The sequence below is a fragment of the Drosophila serrata genome, unplaced genomic scaffold (assembly GCF_035046125.1).
Source record: "Drosophila serrata isolate PLE 108 unplaced genomic scaffold, ASM3504612v1 contig_302, whole genome shotgun sequence".
Lineage (NCBI taxonomy): Eukaryota > Metazoa > Arthropoda > Insecta > Diptera > Drosophilidae > Drosophila > Drosophila serrata.
Window position 1 is genome coordinate 756,116 of NW_028257200.1, and position 19,345 is coordinate 775,460.

General features: G+C 40.6%; 4 protein-coding genes and 1 pseudogene across 11 annotated transcripts; 2 read left to right on the forward strand and 3 right to left on the reverse strand.

The window, feature by feature from the left end:
• Positions 1-25: 25 nt before the first annotated feature.
• On the reverse strand, positions 26-9,137 carry yuri (yuri gagarin). 8 transcript variants are annotated; one of them, XR_015272669.1, is made up of 14 exons: positions 8,570-9,102; positions 7,846-8,418; positions 7,288-7,623; positions 6,967-7,125; positions 6,100-6,429; positions 5,818-6,040; positions 5,674-5,762; positions 5,437-5,574; positions 1,778-2,056; positions 1,532-1,688; positions 1,271-1,476; positions 935-1,203; positions 560-891; positions 26-309 (listed from the first exon to the last, which is right to left on the reverse strand). XR_015272669.1 is itself a non-coding variant. In XM_086837217.1 (14 exons), exons 2-14 carry the CDS (start codon positions 8,233-8,235, stop codon positions 136-138), a joined length of 3,057 nt encoding a protein of 1,018 aa, XP_086693343.1. In that variant the 5' UTR covers positions 8,236-8,418; positions 9,004-9,137; the 3' UTR covers positions 26-135. The 8 variants fall into 8 exon arrangements, 7 of the variants coding, with proteins under 7 accessions (XP_086693343.1, XP_086693342.1, XP_086693345.1 ...); XM_086837217.1 differs by having other exon boundaries at positions 560-866; positions 9,004-9,137; XM_086837216.1 differs by having other exon boundaries at positions 560-866.
• Positions 9,043-12,305, forward strand: sip1 (septin interacting protein 1). The gene is made up of 3 exons (XM_020950798.2): positions 9,043-9,579; positions 9,641-11,964; positions 12,046-12,305. Exons 1-3 carry the CDS (start codon positions 9,471-9,473, stop codon positions 12,175-12,177), a joined length of 2,565 nt encoding a protein of 854 aa, XP_020806457.2. The 5' UTR covers positions 9,043-9,470; the 3' UTR covers positions 12,178-12,305.
• A 667-nt stretch (positions 12,306-12,972) lies between these two features.
• On the forward strand, positions 12,973-16,516 carry LOC110182707 (beta-1,4-glucuronyltransferase 1). Its single transcript, XM_020950804.2, has 4 exons — positions 12,973-13,111; positions 14,052-14,564; positions 14,750-15,524; positions 15,584-16,516. The coding sequence occupies exons 2-4, from the start codon at positions 14,125-14,127 to the stop codon at positions 15,782-15,784; spliced, it is 1,416 nt and encodes a 471-aa protein (XP_020806463.2). The 5' UTR covers positions 12,973-13,111; positions 14,052-14,124; the 3' UTR covers positions 15,785-16,516.
• Positions 16,517-16,726: 210 nt separating this feature from the next.
• LOC110182717 (uncharacterized) lies at positions 16,727-19,225 on the reverse strand. Its single transcript, XM_086837225.1, has 5 exons — positions 19,099-19,225; positions 18,904-19,036; positions 17,491-17,576; positions 17,278-17,431; positions 16,727-17,221 (listed from the first exon to the last, which is right to left on the reverse strand). Exons 1-5 carry the CDS (start codon positions 19,171-19,173, stop codon positions 16,845-16,847), a joined length of 825 nt encoding a protein of 274 aa, XP_086693351.1. The 5' UTR covers positions 19,174-19,225; the 3' UTR covers positions 16,727-16,844.
• Positions 17,770-18,379, reverse strand: LOC110182697 (uncharacterized; annotated as a pseudogene).
• Positions 19,226-19,345: the final 120 nt, after the last annotated feature.

The window sequence follows — 19,345 nt, forward strand, 5'->3', positions numbered from 1 at the left end:
CGCCTTTGTTAAAAAACACCCAAACTTTATATTGAAATGTTTATTAGTTTTCGTTGTTTTCTACTTTAGTTTACAAGTAATTTACAATATGCTCGACTTGACTTTATAGTTGGTGAAAATGATTGGAGGTTGACCCTACGACACATCATCCGAGGAGCTAAAGGGTCTTAGCTGGTCTCCCGCTGGTCTTCCCTGGGCCTTGCGGTTTTGATACGGGGAAACCGCACTCGCTGGAAAATCGTTAAGTGTTCGGTACTGATGGGAAACGCGCTGGGAGGTGGTGGCCATGCTCTGAAGGCGTCTGGCCATCTGCGGGGAGGATTGTCAGTGGGTAAGTTATAAACATTATACACACAAAGTGGTTCTATTCCAACTGGTCAAACATCTAATATTAATCCAATGTTATTCCAATTTGTTATAATTTTGAAGAGACATATTGTAGAATGGAAGCAAAGAATTTTAAAGGTTTCAATGTAGTTTTGTTTTTGGGTTAAATTTGTAATTAATTTAATTTGTTTTCTTAAAACTAGAAGGTATTTCTTTTGATTTATAAACTCACTTCATTGCCCGTCTCGGCATCCAATCGTCCGCCACCTGGAGACACAGGATAACCCATCGAGGGACTTGGCGCATAGTTGACCGCTTGCTTAAGCCTCTTCATTTCCTGCTCCAAAAGCTGATAGTCTCTGTAGACACAGCTGTAGTCTTCGGCCAGCGAATGATTCTCATCCACCAGTAAATTAATTCTTTCATCGTTCTCCTTGATGTGTCGCCGCATCGCCTCATCGGACCTAACCTGGGCATCCTTCCACGTGCGAAAGGAATTCAAAATCTGCTCTTGCTGTTGGTTGACCTCAACCTGTTTCCTATAGAGATGGAAGAAGATGGCATCTGCTCTTAGATGGATGCACTCCATCCCGCCCGGACTACCTACTTCAGTTGTGACTGCATACGCTGGCAGTCGGCGGCAAGGTTGTGCATCTGTTCCCGTAGAGAAACTTTGGTCAGCTCCAGTTGCTTAATGTTTTCCCGATGCTGGGACTCTTCCTGCTGCAGCTGACCCTGCATATCCCGGATGATATATCGCATCTTTTCTAGCTCCTTATGACCCAGTCGCTGTTGGTCCAAGAGAGCTCGCTCTCGACCCGCTGACACGGCCTCCTTCTCCTTGAGGGCGACCACCTCATCTCGCAGCATGCTGCGCTGTAATTAAAAGAAGAAAGAACAATTATTAACAAAGATTTTAAGGCAGTAGAAACAGGATATTCACCTCCATTTTAAGATCTTCCTGCAGCTGTTCCAACTGACTCAAACGCGTCTGGAGACTCTCCACCTGTCGCTCGGCTCCCTTGAGTCCCTGGCACTTTTCCTCAAGACTACCCATTAGGTTTTCGTGCTTGGTGGCTAGCTCCGTTCTCTCCTGCTCGTTGCTCTTAATTGCAGCGGCAAGCTCACGAATCTGGCGACTCTGATCACCTGGAAAAGGATATATAAGTAATTATATAATGAGTATACTTGAAATCTAACTTACTGTTCTTCAGCTTGAGCTCATGTATCTGCTCTTTGAGTCGATTATTCTCGCTGACATCGGAGTAGCTCTGGATCATGGTCTGCAGATCAGCAATCTGGCTATCGCGATCCTTTAGCGTATCCTGTAGTCCTTCGATTTGGCAGGCAAGGCGTTCATTCTAAGGAGGAAACATCGAAGAGAAATCAGAGAAAAAGAAAAGATTTTAGTGAATTTGAAAGGGATAGAGTGAGGTGAAATGTGTCGAACTTGTATCTCCAGTTCACAGTTTATTCGCGGTGGTTCCTCCAGATGAAGCTCTGGCTCTGGGCAGGATTGGTTGGTCTGCTGCAGCTGCTGCTGCTGTTGCTGCTGCTTCTGTTGCTGTTCAACCTGCTCGGTCAGCTCCTCGAGATCCCGCTTGAACTCATCGATTATGCTGAGATAATTATCCCTGGTGGCCTGCAGGATCTCCGTCTGGGTCTGGCAGTGGAGTAGCGTATGCTCCAATTGCTGCCGATGGGGACAGTCAACGGCAGTCTTTTCGTTCTGCGAATGCGAAATGGAAAAGAGACAGCTCCTGAATCCTGAACAATTTCCGAGTTGCGAAGCTTACCATGGCGGAACGGAATATTTTGCAACTAATTGCCGTAAAACCGGGGAATCACGAAATCGCGAAATAATGGTATCAACTGTCAGTCAACCTGTCAATTTGTCCATTGAGTGCATATATCTTTGCAGTTTTAGTTTAAATCGCTTTCGATGTCGTGCTCAGATTGCAAATATAGGTATATCTCTCACAGAGCAAACGAATTTTGACTTCATTACCGTTTCATTTCATTTCAATAATATTGCTATTAAAAGTTTGTCACGAAAATAAAACCAAATCGAACTCTACGAAGACGTACGTAGGTGGCAAGACTTTGGGTTTCGGGTTTCAAAGTTCCATTTCTTTGGCACTTTGGCAACACAAGGAAAAACAACAATGTATATATGAGGAAGGGGTGCCCCCGGGGTTTTATAGATATTATATTATTCTACTATGCACCCAACCCCTCTACTCTCTCTCTCTTTAGGCGAGGCCCAACTGTTTGACACGATTTGAAAATAAAGTTGCCGCGCGGGTGGCAGCCTACAATATCGTCTGTCTGTGCCTCCGATTGCCAATAGTATTTCCTTTGAGGGGCTGGGGAGAGCGTGGCTTCGCGCACTTAAAACACTTTTAAAGGCATATTATTATACTCGTGGAGGAGTACGAATTTGATAGCCTCCTTGGAGCGGGAAGGTGGGAATTGTGAAAATCGATTAAGACAACATACTATACCCGGGGGCAATGAATTGTTATGATTTCCAGGTACCACAAAAGGATTGTGTCGTCTGGCTGTCATTAAACCCATTAAGAGTGCCCACTTTTCGCTGCCTGTTTTCCACACCTTTTCACCTGACTCAATTTGCACATTTACAGTTTGCTTTCCCCGCTCGAAACACTCGAAAACAATTTGCACTTTTTGGAAAACTTTTCCACACCGCGTCCACCTGCTCCTAGGACTGAACGGAAAAGTTTCGAACTAATTGCATGCCTTTTCCTTTTGCGAGGGTAAAGCACCTTTGGTTGTGTTGGGGAAAATTTCCAAATTTCGCGGGCGGCTAATTAGGGCTCGTAAATTCACGTCTACGCTTAATGTGCGGGTTCAGAAAGGACATTTAGCAAACGCGCGCGCTTTATTCCCGGTGCCGAATCCTGGCGCTTCCTTGATTTGTTTCACGCGACTAAACAGCAACCGACGACGGATGACAGGATTCTGAAGCGAACTACTCCGGTTCCCAGCGCCGACGACCCCGGCATGGGTGCAGCAAACGGCTTCCAGCCGAGTTGTGTTTGATTTTCCACCCAGCAGTTGGTCGCTGAGATGATCGCGTGAGAGTGGTTAGGGGAATTATATATTAATAAAAATTAATTCTATTAATATTATGACTTAAGGGTATTGTTTTAAAGGGTTTTAAGCAGTGAAAATATTACAAAAAGGTATAAATCTTTTAATATTTTTTATATATTAAAAGGTTTTATTGAAGGAAACTAATAGTATTCCCATTGATGAGCTTCATTGTCGTTTAAACAGCAACCCAAACTAGAAAAACAAAAAATTTAAAAAGGATATTCCCAAATATATAATATTATAAACTAGGAATATATCCAAATATGTATTGTTTTGTTTTCGACTTGGAAAGAACTTTAATTTAAAAGATATAGTGGTCAATAAAAGGGCTGTTTCTGGATGGAGTTACGGGAGATTTTCTTAACAGCTTCTTAATTTTTAATTAAACATATTAATATACTTTTAAAAATGGATATAAAATGTATATTCAATGTCTATTATAATAATTTTATCAGGTTTAACCCAAATACTTTTTTAAAAACCTAATTTTTGAATACTCCTAACTCAATGTAACTCAAAAAGAATAGAACCTCTTTAAATGCATTTTTATTAAAGGAAATATAATATAATAATAGTTGATATATTATTTATATTACTTAGTTCCTATATTATTGAATATATATTTTACAACCTACATACTTAAGAACAAAATAATTATTTTGATTACCTTTGTCAGCAACTGTACATCTGAACATGGCATACCAAAATAATTATTATATGTACAAAATTTGCCTCTTTTGTATTTACAAATTTAATTCCTTATTATTAACTTAAGTAATAGATAAATTTACTCTATCCCGGATTCGATTAAGGGGAATTCCCGGCTCACGAGGATCACGAGCCAGCTCTCGACACTCAAATCCCCGTCCCATGTCCCGTGGGCTCTCATCGATATGCATATCACTCGCTCGCCTGCCTCGCGTGTCGATTGTGGGTAAATAAATAACACGAAACCTATTTCCGATTCGCCAGCTCCTGGAGGGCAGGTGAGCCTGTCGGGAGGAGGTACTCCAACTCCCAATCCCCAATCCCCATCCTGCCTTCAATTGCAGTTGAACTTTCCTCCACAATAAACACATTCGCGACCGATTTGTATTTGTCGAAGGTAGACAGGAGAGTTCGCAGGGAACTTACTTTCGGGACCATACGAAATATATGGGTAAATAAATCAGTCGACTCGAATGGCAACAATATTTGTTGTCATTCCTGCCCAGGATATATATAAATTTATATATATGGAAAGCTATATATGGGGCTTCTTGCCCGAAGGCGAATGTCATTTACCACATAAGAGACTATTCGGTGGCAAAGGTAAATGTATTTGTATAGTTAGGTCAGAGGCATAGCTTTTTAATATATATACAAATTCAATTTAAAATAATAATTCTAATTTTAAAATCAAACTCTGCTGAGGCTTAGTAATATATATTGACAAACTCCAAACTGAAAATGTTTAATAACTATTCTTTTTAAACCCCATCTGACTGAGCTCCTGGCTTTACTTCATTGTGAATATATAGATATCAGTTGATTTTTGTATATAAACAAGACATATATATTCGCAAGGATACCCGTTCCTTCCGCCATCATTTTGGGTTTTTTGGCGGGAACTATTTCGATGATAAATAACTTTACAACTTAGGGCAACGAGGGCAAAACTTTAAGCTATAGTACTTAAGTAGAGTTAACTTGGCTTAGCTTAGGCTAAATGTGTGGGAGGGTCAACAACAAGTGACATAGTTACTACTTGCTGCTCCTGGTCTTTGTAGTAGAAGTTGGCTTAGTTGCAGGTTTTGTTGTTGGCTTAGTGGCGGTCCTAGTTGTTGACTTTGCCTTTGCCATGGCTGCGGGTTTGGCTTTGGTGGGCTCTATCCTTGTTTGGTTAGGTGTTTTCGTGTCGCCTTTCTGCATTTGATATGACAGCCAAGGTTATTGGAATCGTCTAATTGCGTTTGTGTGTGAAATCGAAACCAAGTCAAATATGATACTCACATTTGTCTCCTGACTCAGCTCCTCTTTGGTTTTCTGAACGGAAGACATATGATCGCATATCTCGTTGATGGCTTCGCAGAATGGGTTCTCGGTTGCAGTCTCTGAGTAAATATCATTATAGGAGAATTCCTTTGAACTCTGCAGTGGAATCAATAATTAAAACGAATTTGGAATTAAAAACCTAACATATTGAGGTATTCTCTTGTGAATTTCACATTAAAAAGTAACTCAACTCACCAGTTTGCAAATCAGTTCGGCAATCTCCTTTAAAATTTGTGAATTCCTTTCATTCAAACCGTTTTCGAACTCGTATTTTGTCTGCAGCACTGAAATATTCATCGATTTCAATGATATCAATTAAAGATAATTATATGTACTCACTTTTGGAGTACGTATCGAGACGCATGTATTTATCTTGCAGCTCCCGATTGCATTGACTGAGAGTATCCAGTCGATCCTTTAGGCATTCCACCATCTTGGAGTCTACATCATCAGTTACAGCTTGGCTAAAGACCAGGCGGGATTTGTCAACATCCGATTGAAGAAGTCTGAGCTGACTGCGAATGTATTCCAGTTTCTTAACTGTGTCATTACGTTCAGCACACTGAAGAAAATGGTAATAAAGATATAAATAAAACTGAAACATTTTCTATATATCCTTACCATATTCCCGTACAAGGTGGAGAGACGTCTCCGCCAGGACTCCATTCTCTGATGCTCATAAATGTTGTGCATCAGAAGAAACTCGTTTAGCTCATTGTCCAATATCCGGAGGATCTCGTTCTCTCTATAATCTTGAATCGTTAGATCCTGCAGCATACAGTTGGTGATCTGTTCGCTGGTGGTTACATCCACCTTGCTCCCACTTGAGTCCTGCTTCAGATCCTCAACACCACCACTCCCTTTCAAGTCTTGTTCCAAATCCTTGGGGGATTCCTCTTCGGGTTTCGTCTGCTGCGGCATATTGGCTAAGCTCTGGTTGACTTCCTGCAGCTGTGTTTGGGACATATTGAAGTATATATATATTTTTTAGTCTGCCACGAATGTCTGTTAGTGTTATTTACTACATTGGAATTTTCTAATGACAGCCAACTGAGACGTTAGCTGATCGGGTTTCCAATTTTACGCTACGAAAGGCGATTCAGAGATAAGCTCAGCTTGAGTAATCGAATAATATTCCAATTAATCTAATAATAAACTGAGCTGAGGGAACAAGAAGCATTTCTAACGTCACTACCCTCATCCGATGGGGTTGTGATAGGGATTTTTTTAGAAAGAAAACATAAACAAACGTCAGTTATTATGAAAGAGGGTCTTGAATGTATTTTCAAGTTGGTTTTAATTCAATATATGTTTTAAATTAGTTAATGAACCTCAAAGTGGCTTTTTGAGAAAGTAGCTATGTATCTTATTGCTTTTTATTAAACTACAAAACCTCTCCTTAAATTTCTTGTTTTTTAAACTAATAATTAATTGAATTATATACCCCAATAGTTAATGAATTAATACCCGTGTTCTTTGATTTTTCACCTGCTGATTGAGCTGCGCTATGCATTGATCCTTGAGTAGCAACTTTTGCCTGGCCGTGAGCACAACCTCATCTAAATTTCCCAGTTGTGTCTTTAAGCGACAGATCTCATCATGCTTTTCCGCCATTTCGTTGACTAACGACTTCATGCACTCGGCCATCTAGGAAAGGATTAAAAAAATAACAATGAAAAACTGACTTCTGAATGAATAATGATAAAGAATTTATTGAACAAGAAAGAATATAAATAAATAAAATCAAAATCAACGGGATGGTGAAGAAATCTTGGAGTTTGGGGAGCCTGGTTTCTTGATAATGCCTACCTTCTCGCTCTCACTCTCCGGCAGGACCTGATCCGGTTTCATGCCCAGCAACTGGTTAACAGTCAGTGTCTCCAGAGAGATCTCCTTGATGCCCTCCCAGCTGCTCCGATGGTAGCCAGTTTGCACGAATTTGATCAGTGTGCAAATATCTCGCCTTAGCTTCCGATTCTCATCCAGAGCCTGTTGCTGTTGTCCCTGCATGGAGTTAAAATAAGAGACTATTTTGCCATAGGCTTCATTTTCCAACTCGGACATGTTGCCCAATATCACACTGTTCACATGGAGCAGGAAGTCCACCCACTCCTGGAAGGTGACCAGTCGCAATTGGGTGCTGAACTACAGGGAAATAAGTATCATTTAATTAAATTGTATTGAAATTATAACAAAAATTATTATATAAACTATATACGTATATAAATAATACCCATAAGTGAAAGTTTTATGAAAATTTAAGTACAATCGAATGATAGTCTATAAAGTTTTGAGGCAAGTATCTAGAGATCTTGAGTTTTAGGTAATGTATATTAATTTTAAGTTCTATTTTAGCTTTATTCTTACCATAGTATCCCCGCATTGTTCATTCAGGCTATCGATCTCGCACAGTCGCTTGAGGAAAATGCTATTCAGTTCGCAGTTCACCCGACCAGCATCGCCGGTCTCCTGGGTTAGCTTCTGGAGCAGATCGCGGTAGTATTCCGTGGGCAGGGGATCTGTGCTGGCGTTACACTGGGCGTAGTTGCCACAGTCTTCAAGCTCTGATCTCTGATCTCTCCGCTCCATGACTTGAATGGATGTGGAACTGTCCACATTTTGGGAGTCCTCCTCCTCCTCCTGATTCGAGGAGGGTTCACACAGGCAATCCGTGGACGATGGCGATGGCGGTCTGGAGCCCCTATTGACACCCATGGACTTGGCGTCCAGGACGAAGCCAGTTCTCTGGGAGCTCATTATGCTGATGTTCAGATCGCTCTCTTTATCTTTGGTTCAGGCTGTCATTGGGTTGATTTTTTTTTCCAAAAGCTTGTGTAATTAGACACATCGAAACGTTCACTTCAATCTCAAGGCACTGCTGATCCCAAAGAGAGAGGGCCTCGGATGCAGTTCTCCTCGCCTTGAGGTGCACGCAAATCACTACGCGATAAAGTCACACACAACAACAAAAAACATATATATATAAAAAAATAACAAAAAACGTTGTTAAGTTGTAAGTTTATGGAAAACAGAAACAGCAAGCAGCTAAGGCAAAAAACAGCAAAAAAAAAATATAATATCTGATTCGAACCTTGGCGGCGACGTCAGCACTGCGTTCATATCTTTTGTTTGTAGACTTCTGACGTAGCATGTAGTTTTGTTTATAATTTTCTTGTTTTTTGTTTTGTTTTTGTTTTTTTTTTGCGAGCTACACACACGCGTGCGTATTAAGTATACGGTTTCAGTTGCTTATTTTTTTTTTTTTACATTTTTGCCCGATCCGAATTCTGCGAGTTCAACGAGCAACGAAGCTTTGCTTGCCAGTTTATCTTTATTTAAGGCCTAGATCAAACTTATTTAAAAATGTAAAAGCTTATTAAATTTGGCAACTATCTTATGATCAATAGTTATCTATCAAGGCAATTAACACACGCACTCGAAAGGGCCGAAAGTAGAATCTTTAACTCGATTTTGGGGTACTCATTTTTTATTTACTTAAGATTTATATCAGCTTTTCTTATTTACCACTTTCTTATCGTTGCTTAAGCGAATCTTCCGTTACAGTTTGTGTCGCTACGATCGAGTTTTATTCCAACTGAATTATCAGTTTCACCAGCCGACAATGCAAACAAGCCCGCAGCAGTGTTGCCAGCTTATTTCAGGCAAGTCTTGGTATATTTGTTAGTATTTATTTTTACTTACTATAATATTATTTAGTTTTTACAAAACATTTTAAAAATAGACTTTAATTATCGTATATTGATGGTTCTTACAAATTTTGAATCAAATTTGTGAAGTTTTTGAACATTTTTACGATGATCAGAGTTTCCTACCATTTGGTATATTTATTTGACCGCTAAGTTATATTCGAAAAATCGAAGAAAGGTCACACTTTCCAAGTCCCATCCCTATTATCAATCGCGTTTTTTTGTTTACAAATCTGTGTGAAATCGGCTTTTAAGGATTATAAAGTCGAAATCCAATTTGAAGCCATGTCGGACAACGAATACGAACGCTTCGAGATCACGGACTACGACCTGGACAATGAGTTCAACATCAACAGGCCCCGCGGACGCCAGAGTCGACACCAGCAAATCTATGGTAAGCTATGACTTTACCAACTTTGTAAATGAACTTCTTTAATTAAATGTGTTACCTGCAGGCATTTGGGCAGACGACAGCGAGGAGGAGAGCGGCGGTGAGGGCGGCAAGCGGAGGGGGCGGTCCGCCCGACAGCCCAAGGATTACACAATGCCGGTGAACTTCGTGGCCGGCGGCATTCAGCAGGCGGGTAAAAAGAAGAAAAAGGCGCTCAAAGCTGAAGAAGGCGACGGTGCGACTAAGGAGGACGGCGGAGAGGATCGGGATGACCAGAGCGACGGCTCTTCAGCCAGTGCACGTCCAGCCTTCGGCGACCAGAGCGATCAGGACAGTTCAAATAGCTCCGCTGAGGAAGCAGAGCGACCAGCTCTAAGCAGGGGTCATGGCAAGTCCGGCAGCGGTGGAACCACCTTTCAACATCGCTCGCACATTGCCAGTGAGCGGAATGTGGGAGCTTGGGAGCAGCATACACGCGGCATAGGGGCCAAGTTGCTCCTCCAAATGGGCTACGAACCAGGCAAGGGATTGGGCAAGGACCTACAGGGAATCTCACAACCAGTGCAGGCTCATGTGCGCAAGGGCAGAGGAGCCATCGGAGCCTATGGCCCGGAAACAGCCGCTAGCATTGGCGGACAGGCAGCCAAGGCCATCAAGGTGGACGAGGATGTGCGCGAGGCCAAGGAGTTTAAGGAACAACTGAACAAGTGGCGTAAGGGAGGCGCCTCTGGAGCCGATACGCAGGATCGACAAGGTAAACGCTACTACTACAAATCGGTAGAGGAGGTGATAGCCAAGGGGAACAAGTCCAGTCACCTGCTTTCGGAGAAGCTAAGCAAGAAGCTGGGCAATGTCCCAGTTATTGATATGACAGGTCCGGAGAAGCGAGTGCTCAGCGGTTATCATGCCTTGGGACAGGCCAAAATCACGCCGGAGGAGACATTGTATGACGCCGACCCGTCGGAGAAAGGAGCTGCCACTTCCGTTTCCGTGTTTGCAATGCCTGAGCTGACTCACAATTTGCAGCTCTTGGTTAGTCAGGCCGAGCAGCAGATCATTGCCATCGACAAGCAGGAACGGGAGTGTTCCAGCCAGCAGGCAGCGCTGGAGACCGAGCACCGCAAGCTGGAGGAGATCGTGCAGCTGGAGCGCAATCATATACGCACTCTGGAGGAGGCTTTGGACCGAGTTGAGCGTCTGAGCGAGAATCCCGACCTGGAACTGCCCCAGGCGGAGCGGATCTTTCGGGAGCTGCTCGTGGACTATGCGGCCGAGTTCAAGGAGTTCGGCTTGGCTGATCTGGCAGCTGGCGTGATCGCACCGCTTCTGAAGCGGGAGCTGCTCAACTGGCAACCCTTGGAGCACCCAACTGAGCCGCTGCAGATGGTGAAGACTTGGCGGGCCATGCTGCAGCGTGGAGAGCCGGCAGAGCAGCAGCCACGTAATGTTTTCGACCCGTACTCCTCGCTGATTTGGGCCGGGGTGATGCCATCGTTCCGGACCTGCGCCGCAGCCTGGCAGCCCAAGGAGCATCCCCCAATGGCGGCTTTGCTAGATGCCTGGGCCCCCTTGCTGCCCACCTGGGTGCTGGACTCTGTGCTGGAACAATTGGTGTTGCCGCGCCTGGTAACCGGCGTCCAGGAATGGGATCCCCTCACTGACACCGTGCCCATAGACAGCTGGGTACTGCCCTGGCACGCTATCCTGGGTAGTAAACTGGAGGAGGCCGTCTATCCGCAGATCCGAAGCAAGCTTGGGGAAGCGCTGCGCGCCTGGTTGCCACAGGATCGTTCGGCCAGGGCCATGTTAACGCCTTGGCAGAAGGCCTTCCCCGAAGAGGAGATGCAGGAGTTCCTGCAGCGTCACATCTTACCAAAGCTGCAGTTGACCCTCGCCGAGTTTGTCATTAATCCTCTGCACCAGGACCTGGAGTTGTGGCATCAGGTTTGGGAGTGGCATGAGCTCATTGAACCGATGTACATGGCTCAGCTGCTGGACAGACATTTCTTCCCGCGCTGGATGCAGGTGCTGGTGTTATGGTTGAATCAGTCTCCTGACTATGCTGAGATATCGCGTTGGTACACCGGCTGGAAGAGCATGCTGAGTGAGCAGGTTATCCGCGAGCCAAGCGTCAAGGAGCACCTACGAAGAGCCCTTGAAATGATGCACCGCGCCAGTGATGCCCTTCTTCAGCCCACTATCACGGCCACACCACCGCCGCCAATGCCACCGGGTCCTGTTCCGACGGGTCTCCTGCCGCCTGTTATGATGGTGGATCTGGTGCATCAGCCCGCCCAGCTGGAGTTCAAGGAGCTTGTTTCCCAGCGCTGCGCCGAGCTGGGCATTATCTTTGCTCCCCTTCCCGGCAGACGGGAAATGGGCAAGCAGGTGAGAGCAATTGAGATTAGAAGCTATAAGCTTTATTGAGTGTTTGCATTTTTATCGTAATGAGCTTCGTTTTATTTGCAGATTTATCGCGTCGGAAAGCTGTTTTGTTATATTGATCGCAACGTGTGCATGCTCAGCGATGGAAGCTTTAGCAACTGGCAGCCAGTGGGACTTAACCAGCTACTGGAGCGATCACAAACGGGTATACTTTAAAAATTAAAAATAAGATCGAAAATTTGAACACTTGAAGAAGAGTCTTCAAAAAGTCATAAAACTTGTTTATATTTAAGCAATTATTATGTGATCCATAAATTAGATAAACATTTTTAAACTAAAAGTAATTGTATGTAATGGATTTATTTATATAGTTATCTTAATATCTAATAATCTAATAATCTGTTCGCTCTGATTTGATTAGTTAATTTCTTCACAATCTTTGCTAATAAGAAACTTTATCAAATAATTATTAAGACATTTGAATTTCAAGATTCCCAGCGATAAGGTATTATCATGAAAACGTGATTCTGAAAACTCGAGTCAAATATCCCGGTAATAATAAGTAGTTGCTGACCCCTGTCCGCCACCTAACTCGGTTATCTATTGATTGGGCATATTAATGGCTGTGATAAGGCCGATTCTCTCTCCTGATAACTGCGCTCGGATAAGCATATTACCTAGGAATTGTGTTTTCTTGCAAGTTCCAATACTTTAGTTACATTTCATCGCTCGACTTCAACAGGTGTGACATCTCTCTCTCCGTTTTATATAGTTTATTGTGCTCTCGCACCTTGTTTTTTAAATTGTAATCGATTCTAACTGATAAACAAAAGGGAAAAGCATTTTATTTTCTTTGGTAAATTTTTAAAATCGTGTTTCGTTCATGGTTATCTGATCATTTTCAGAATTGGTAAATCCAAAAGTTTAACTAATTGCGTGATTATCAACCAGACTGGTCAGTTATTTTGTTTTGCGATTGTGTTTCAAGTGGAAGAAGAGGTGGAGCTCTTATTTATTGTAGTAATTCCATTGAATTTCTAGTAAAGTTAGTATATTATAGATTAGATTTGTGAAAAAGTCGTCACAAATATTATCTCTCTTATCAATATAAATATGTTAAGATTGACATAGGACATACCATCAACAAAAGGTATGTAAATAAATACAAATAAATTATAGAAGTGATTGTAATTGCCTTGTTTTTTAGGCATACACAAATTACAAATATTTTGTAGAAGTAAACTAGTAAAAGATATCTAGCTTTTAAAGTGTATTAGGCAAGAGGGCTTAATCCTAAGGTTAGTTAGTTTATAACAACACTGAAGAGCTTTTGTGTTGGAATTAAAACAAGCTGTATAAATAGACTGCTGCATTTTTCTTGTGACAACAATGATCTGAGCGCAATTTGACCTTTGCAGATTAAATTCGGCTGATAAAACATTGAGTTAAAAAAAGACATTATCATACAAAGTAATAAAAAGTTTTACTACAATCGAATAACATTGATATAAGCAACTAAGGAGGATGATACATTGTCTATATTTACCTCAAATGATTATCATTTTAAATTTAATTTTAAGACATCAGTATCATCCATAAGCCCAAAGAAACCCCATTGCTAAGTTAGAGGCTTTTTTGAGCGTGTTTTTATCAAATTAAAGAAATATTTATAAATAAAGAACCCATTGCCGATTCAGATAAGTTAAGAGCTCCAACAAGTTCACTTTTTTCCCAATTATAGAAAACATATGTATTTATTACGCAGTTTCTCAATGATTATATATTATGTTAGCTATTTTTGTGTGTAGTTAAAGGATGAAACCAAATTATTTTCGTTGTCGGAACACGCCAAATCAAAAGGGCGATGCCATTGGAACTCCAACGACATTATGTGGGGATCTTATCGGACGAGTTCTAATAGTAATTACGGATGATATAATGGGTCAGGGTATTGAATTAACCCCTCTATACCGTGGCTTCTCTTTATAAAACCCATTCGGCACGTAGATGGGTTGGCACGTACATAAGTGCAGCGCCCTGGGTCTATCAGAGAGTCTCAGTGTTTATTGGGTTTCTCATTCTGCTTGCAGGTTAATTATTGTTTGGCAACGGAGTGGAGTGTTTGTTAAGGTTTTGGTTCCCCAAAATTTGGAGCTGCTCACCATGACGGCGGTTAGCTTTGCGAATAGGAGATATACCCGCCTCTGGCCGATCCTTATACTCCTCTGTGTGGCTCTGCTGCTACTTTGGAAGAACCTACAGCAGGCAAATCAACTTACACAGAATCGTCAGATCAAGCGGGAATTATCAAAGCCAAATTGGTCAATGTCGGTGGATTTTTCTCCAGATGATTACCTGGACTGTGAGGAACCAATAAGGATAACTGCCAGACAGGATTCCCCACGCACCCGAGAACTGCAACGCCTGGTTAAGTGCCGGAATCGTCCACTCCGCTTCCAGAGACTCCAGCACGGTGAATTCTGGTTGCTCCAGAATTTGGTGATTGGGCGAAAGAGCCGTCAAGTTGGCTGCACAGAGTCCATTACTTATACAACAAATGGAGATTATACATTCTTTGATAACCTGGAAACGGTGGTCGAACGGTAAGTGGCTTCGTCATAAATCTACAGAGCTTATCTTGAAGTGTCCGGGTTTTCCCGCATTTTAGTTCCCATTCCAAGAGGTTTTAGTTAAAGTAAAAAGATAGCTTCGTTTATAATCATATAAGAAGCAATTGTTTACAGATATTCCAATATTAATCATATCCTTTTAATCTCATCTTTTCCAGCTGGGGTGGTCCCATCAGCTTTGCCATTCATGCACCTGGCTATGATCTGAATGCCACTTTGGATGCCATTCAGTATGTCCGGAACTGTTTGCCCGGCAGTGAGGCCATCAGCGATTGGGTAAGCTTTCATGTCTACTTCTCCAACCAACATATGCCAGAGAATGTGCCTTACGACGAGGATGAGGTCCTGAATCGGCCTTACTTGTGCACTCTGGCCGATGGCTCCTTGATTCCACCTCCTTATACACTCATCGATCGCAACGATAGCTACAAGGTGAAGGCCAATCTCACCTATCCCATCAATGTGGGCAGGAATATTGCAAGGCAGGCGGTCAATACACATTTTATTTTCGCCTGCGACATTGAGTTGTACCCCAGTTTGGGTTTTGTGGATCAATTTCTGGATATGGTGGCCCAGAACCATAGTGTCCTGGCTCTGGATCCCAGCCAGCCGCGACGGGTGTATCCCCTGGCAGTCTTCGAGATTGTGGCAGAAGCTCAAGTACCTGGCAACAAGTCTGAGTTACTGGATCTCTATAGGAGGCAGAAGGCACAGATCTTCCATTTGAAGCTCTGTTCCACCTGTCACACGATTCCTGGTCAACAGGATTGGCTTAATCGGGCACCCAGTGTAAAGGATCATCTGGAGTTATTCAGGGTGGGACGTAGAGAGAAGCAATTCCGAGCCTGGGAGCCCTTCTATGTGAGCGACAACACGGAGCCGCTGTTTGATGAGCGAGTCACCTGGGAGGGGCAGTCCAATAAGAGGATTCAGGTGATTATTAAATATTAATTAGCTTGATAAACTTGTTAAATTCTTTTTGCATCTTTCAGAACTATGCCATGTGCTTATTGGGCTACGAATATCACGTCTTACATCCTGCCTTTCTGGTGCATAGTCCCGGCATCAAGAAACTAACCAAAGCCTCGGCAACCCGCTTGAAATATGCCAAGGAAATGACCAAGTTTATTAAGGCCAAGATCGAACCGGAGTACAGAGTTCTTTATGGACAGAATGTAGCCTGCAGGACGTGACAATAAGTATAGGTTTCTTTTCCCCCAATAACTAGTGATATTTTAAGTGTTACAAATTGTTAAATACTTTGATTGTTATCAGAAATATTTATTTAATTTATTATGAAACCCAATTCAGAAGGAAGTATTCAGATTCTAAGCTGTTGGTAAATAATTTAATCGCTTGGCAATGCGTCAAAGCTCTGAGGCTAGAAGAAATTATGACACGTTCCTGGTTCCTATGTTTAGTCAACGAGTAGTCCTGAAGAAGGATATTCAAGAATATTAATTTTAAAGAACACAATGCATAATTTGAATTATTTCTTTTAAAAACAATGAGTACCTTACTTGTTGCCAAGTGTGAATAATTTAATGTAGTTAACTGCATACAATAAAAAGTTAGGTAAATTGGATACAAATAAACATTAGGCACTCTATATTTATATAAAACAAGAAGGAAACAATAAGCTAACTTTGGAAAACGAAGTTTGTATTTCCTTGTAGTATAACCATGGAAATTATCATACAAAAACTAAGACAAAATTTAATTTCAATTCGGAAAGCTTTACAATGTTAGGTTTAATTAGGCTAACAAAACTGTGTAAAAAAAAAACATTTAAAAAAATTCAAATTTTTTATCAATTTTGAAATTTTGAAATTTTTTGAAAAAATAAATTGTTTCCGGACATAGCTAGATCAAATCGGCTGTTGATACTGATCAATAATATATATGATTTTTAGGGTCGAAAATAACTCTGTCATTGCGTTTCAAGCTTCTTCAATTATAATACCCTGTAGGTTATAAAAATATTTAAATAAATATAAAACAAATTAAGCTGGTATAAGGTATCCTACATTAAAATGAACTAAATTACTTTGTTTTTCTGGCCTTTAGTTTCAGTTATTTAAGATACGTTTTTAAAAAATGTATTACAATAAAAATAACTTAAAAGATGAATAAATTATTGTGGTCTTCATTTTGTAGAACTTATGTATATTTTAACAGACAGTAACACATAGTTTTTATTTCTTTTAAGATCCAAAATTTCGTCATTAAACCTAAAACTTTAAATAACTTTACTTATTTTTTCAAATGACTTCCATTTATGGCATTTCTCAGAAGGACTTTCGATAAAAGTTCCTCTCGTTGAAAATAATCAGAGAAGTCTTCTGGCAAGAGTCCTTTTTCCTCAGAATTTTCGTCCTGAATAATTTCATCCTTCCACAATTTTTGTGGTTGCATATTCCATAACTTTTGACCAACTTTTGGCATTACATATATTATTATTGGTTGCTGCGAGATGGGAGGGGAATTGTCTGTCATTTCCTTAAAAGTCTTCCCATTGAGGACGGGATTTAAGGGATCAGCTCCATATAATCGTTGGTATCGTTCACTCCAAACCAAAAACATAATTTGTATGAAAGCAATTAGCAGAAGGGTGTCGTAGGCAACCAACACTGAAAATTAATAGTTTAGTATTATAAAATTAATGTCTTATTATTAGATATCCAACTTGCGTAGAATGTTAAGCCTAGGGTTAAAAGAATCAACGTGGCCAATGGCACTATGTGTCTTACAATCCGAAGAGCTATAGTTGCTAGGACTACGACTTGGACTGTGTAAAAGAATTCGAAGATGGCCAAAGGTATGACGTGGCACTTTTTGAGCTAGGAAAAAAAATTGTTTTTCTTAATAATAGTTATACATTTATATTAAAATAGTTCACCTTGTATGCTCCATAGGCTGCAACTACACAAGACACAATGTGGCAAAAGCTGTAGAGTTGAAAGAACATCATGAGCTCCTTGGGATCTAAGAGAAAAGTTGTTTAAGAGTTATAAAATATAATAGTATATAAGATAATATATTTGATTTTAAATAACAATCATTAATAAAACTACAGCTTGGTAATCTGAACCTCCTGAATGAAAATAAAACTAAAGAAAATGTAAACATTTATTTCTGTAGATATTTCCTCCATCAACAACTTTAAACATCTTTAAGCTTATGTATTCTTCAAATCCTCAACAAATACAAAACTGATATTGGTATCAAATTGAAGTTTGCGATAAGAACCATCTCAATGATATCATGTATTGGCCAGAGGGAAAGGGAAGTTTTAATAATTCAGGTTGGAGATAAAATCCTCTAAGATGCACCGGACCCTGAAAGTTAAATAAAAAACTAATCTGTTAATTTAATAATAATTTTGTGAGAATAACTTACCAAGTAAGGACAAGTGTGGTTAATATCGGTGAACTCTTTGAAAATGTTGAAAATAAGTTTGGCAGCTGTGTTATAGTTCTTTCGCATAAATCGACAGGCATCAATTTGGATATCAAGAAGCCATGGCTTATAGCCACTTTCCCTTTTGAATAACTTGCCCTGAATCTGAGCCTTATTCACTGGATAGAGTATGGTTCCATTCATATTCAATAATACCTTGTCTCTAGATACAGCCTTCAGGCGACATTCTTGAAATTGAAATCAGAATTGGTTGTAGGTTTGGCAAACAAAGTTTGTAAACTTGAACACAACAGCCAGCTACATAAGTGGTTTTATCATTTAAATAACAGAGGAATATGAATTTATAAACTTACAGTAGAACTTGGCATGATTAGGAGTAAAATTAGAGTGGCATATAATATTTGAAACCGCATCTTATGGGAGTTAAGTTCCTACTAATATTTGTTATGAGCAAACAGTGGAAAACTGTATATTAAATATTATTCAAACAAATTAAGCATTATTAAAAATTTTATTGTAGACTCAATTTCCGCTTGAACAATTTCAAAACAATACACTTTTCCAGATTCTTCCAGTAGATTGTCTAGTAAAATAGTTAAAAAATCATTAAAAATTAATTTTGTGTTCTATTTTTGCAATTATGTTCATGATTACCTAAGGAGACAAACAATGAATAGTTCATTGTCATGGTTATAAATGGATATACATATAATGGGGTTACTGGACATATAAATATTTAAGATCAGCATACAGATCATATTTAATTATACAATAATATATAAGGGTTTCTCTGTTAGATATCTTTATTTAAATTTGTATAGAAATGCAGAATTAATCAATTAATTTTCCTGATTTAGTTACAAACAATATATTTGGTTAAGCTTCAACTTACACTGCTCTATCCAGTTGACCGATTCATGGACAATTGTACTCGTCTTGTAATGGGATTCGAAAATGTTAATGATGACATAGAGAAAGGCAGTTCCATCGGTGAAGATCAACCACATAATGATGGTGCTTTTCAGCTAGAGAAAAATGACACCTAATAACACATCAAGCCCAGTCTGAAATCCTTTGGAGGACTCACAGCGGTCACAAAACAGATGATAAGGACACCCAATCGAACCGAGGCGCAGAAAAAGTAGCTCTCCATGAGAACCATGTCGGGGAAGGACTAACTGAAAAGCGCGACATCGTTGCTACCTTCATGGGTCCTGGCCAGTGAATGATAGATGATGGCCATTCCGGTCTGCGTTTGAGGCTTTTTTGGCTCTCTGGGTTCCATTACCATGCCGGCCAGAGAGATTGGCATCTCGAACATGCTTTTGTCATTT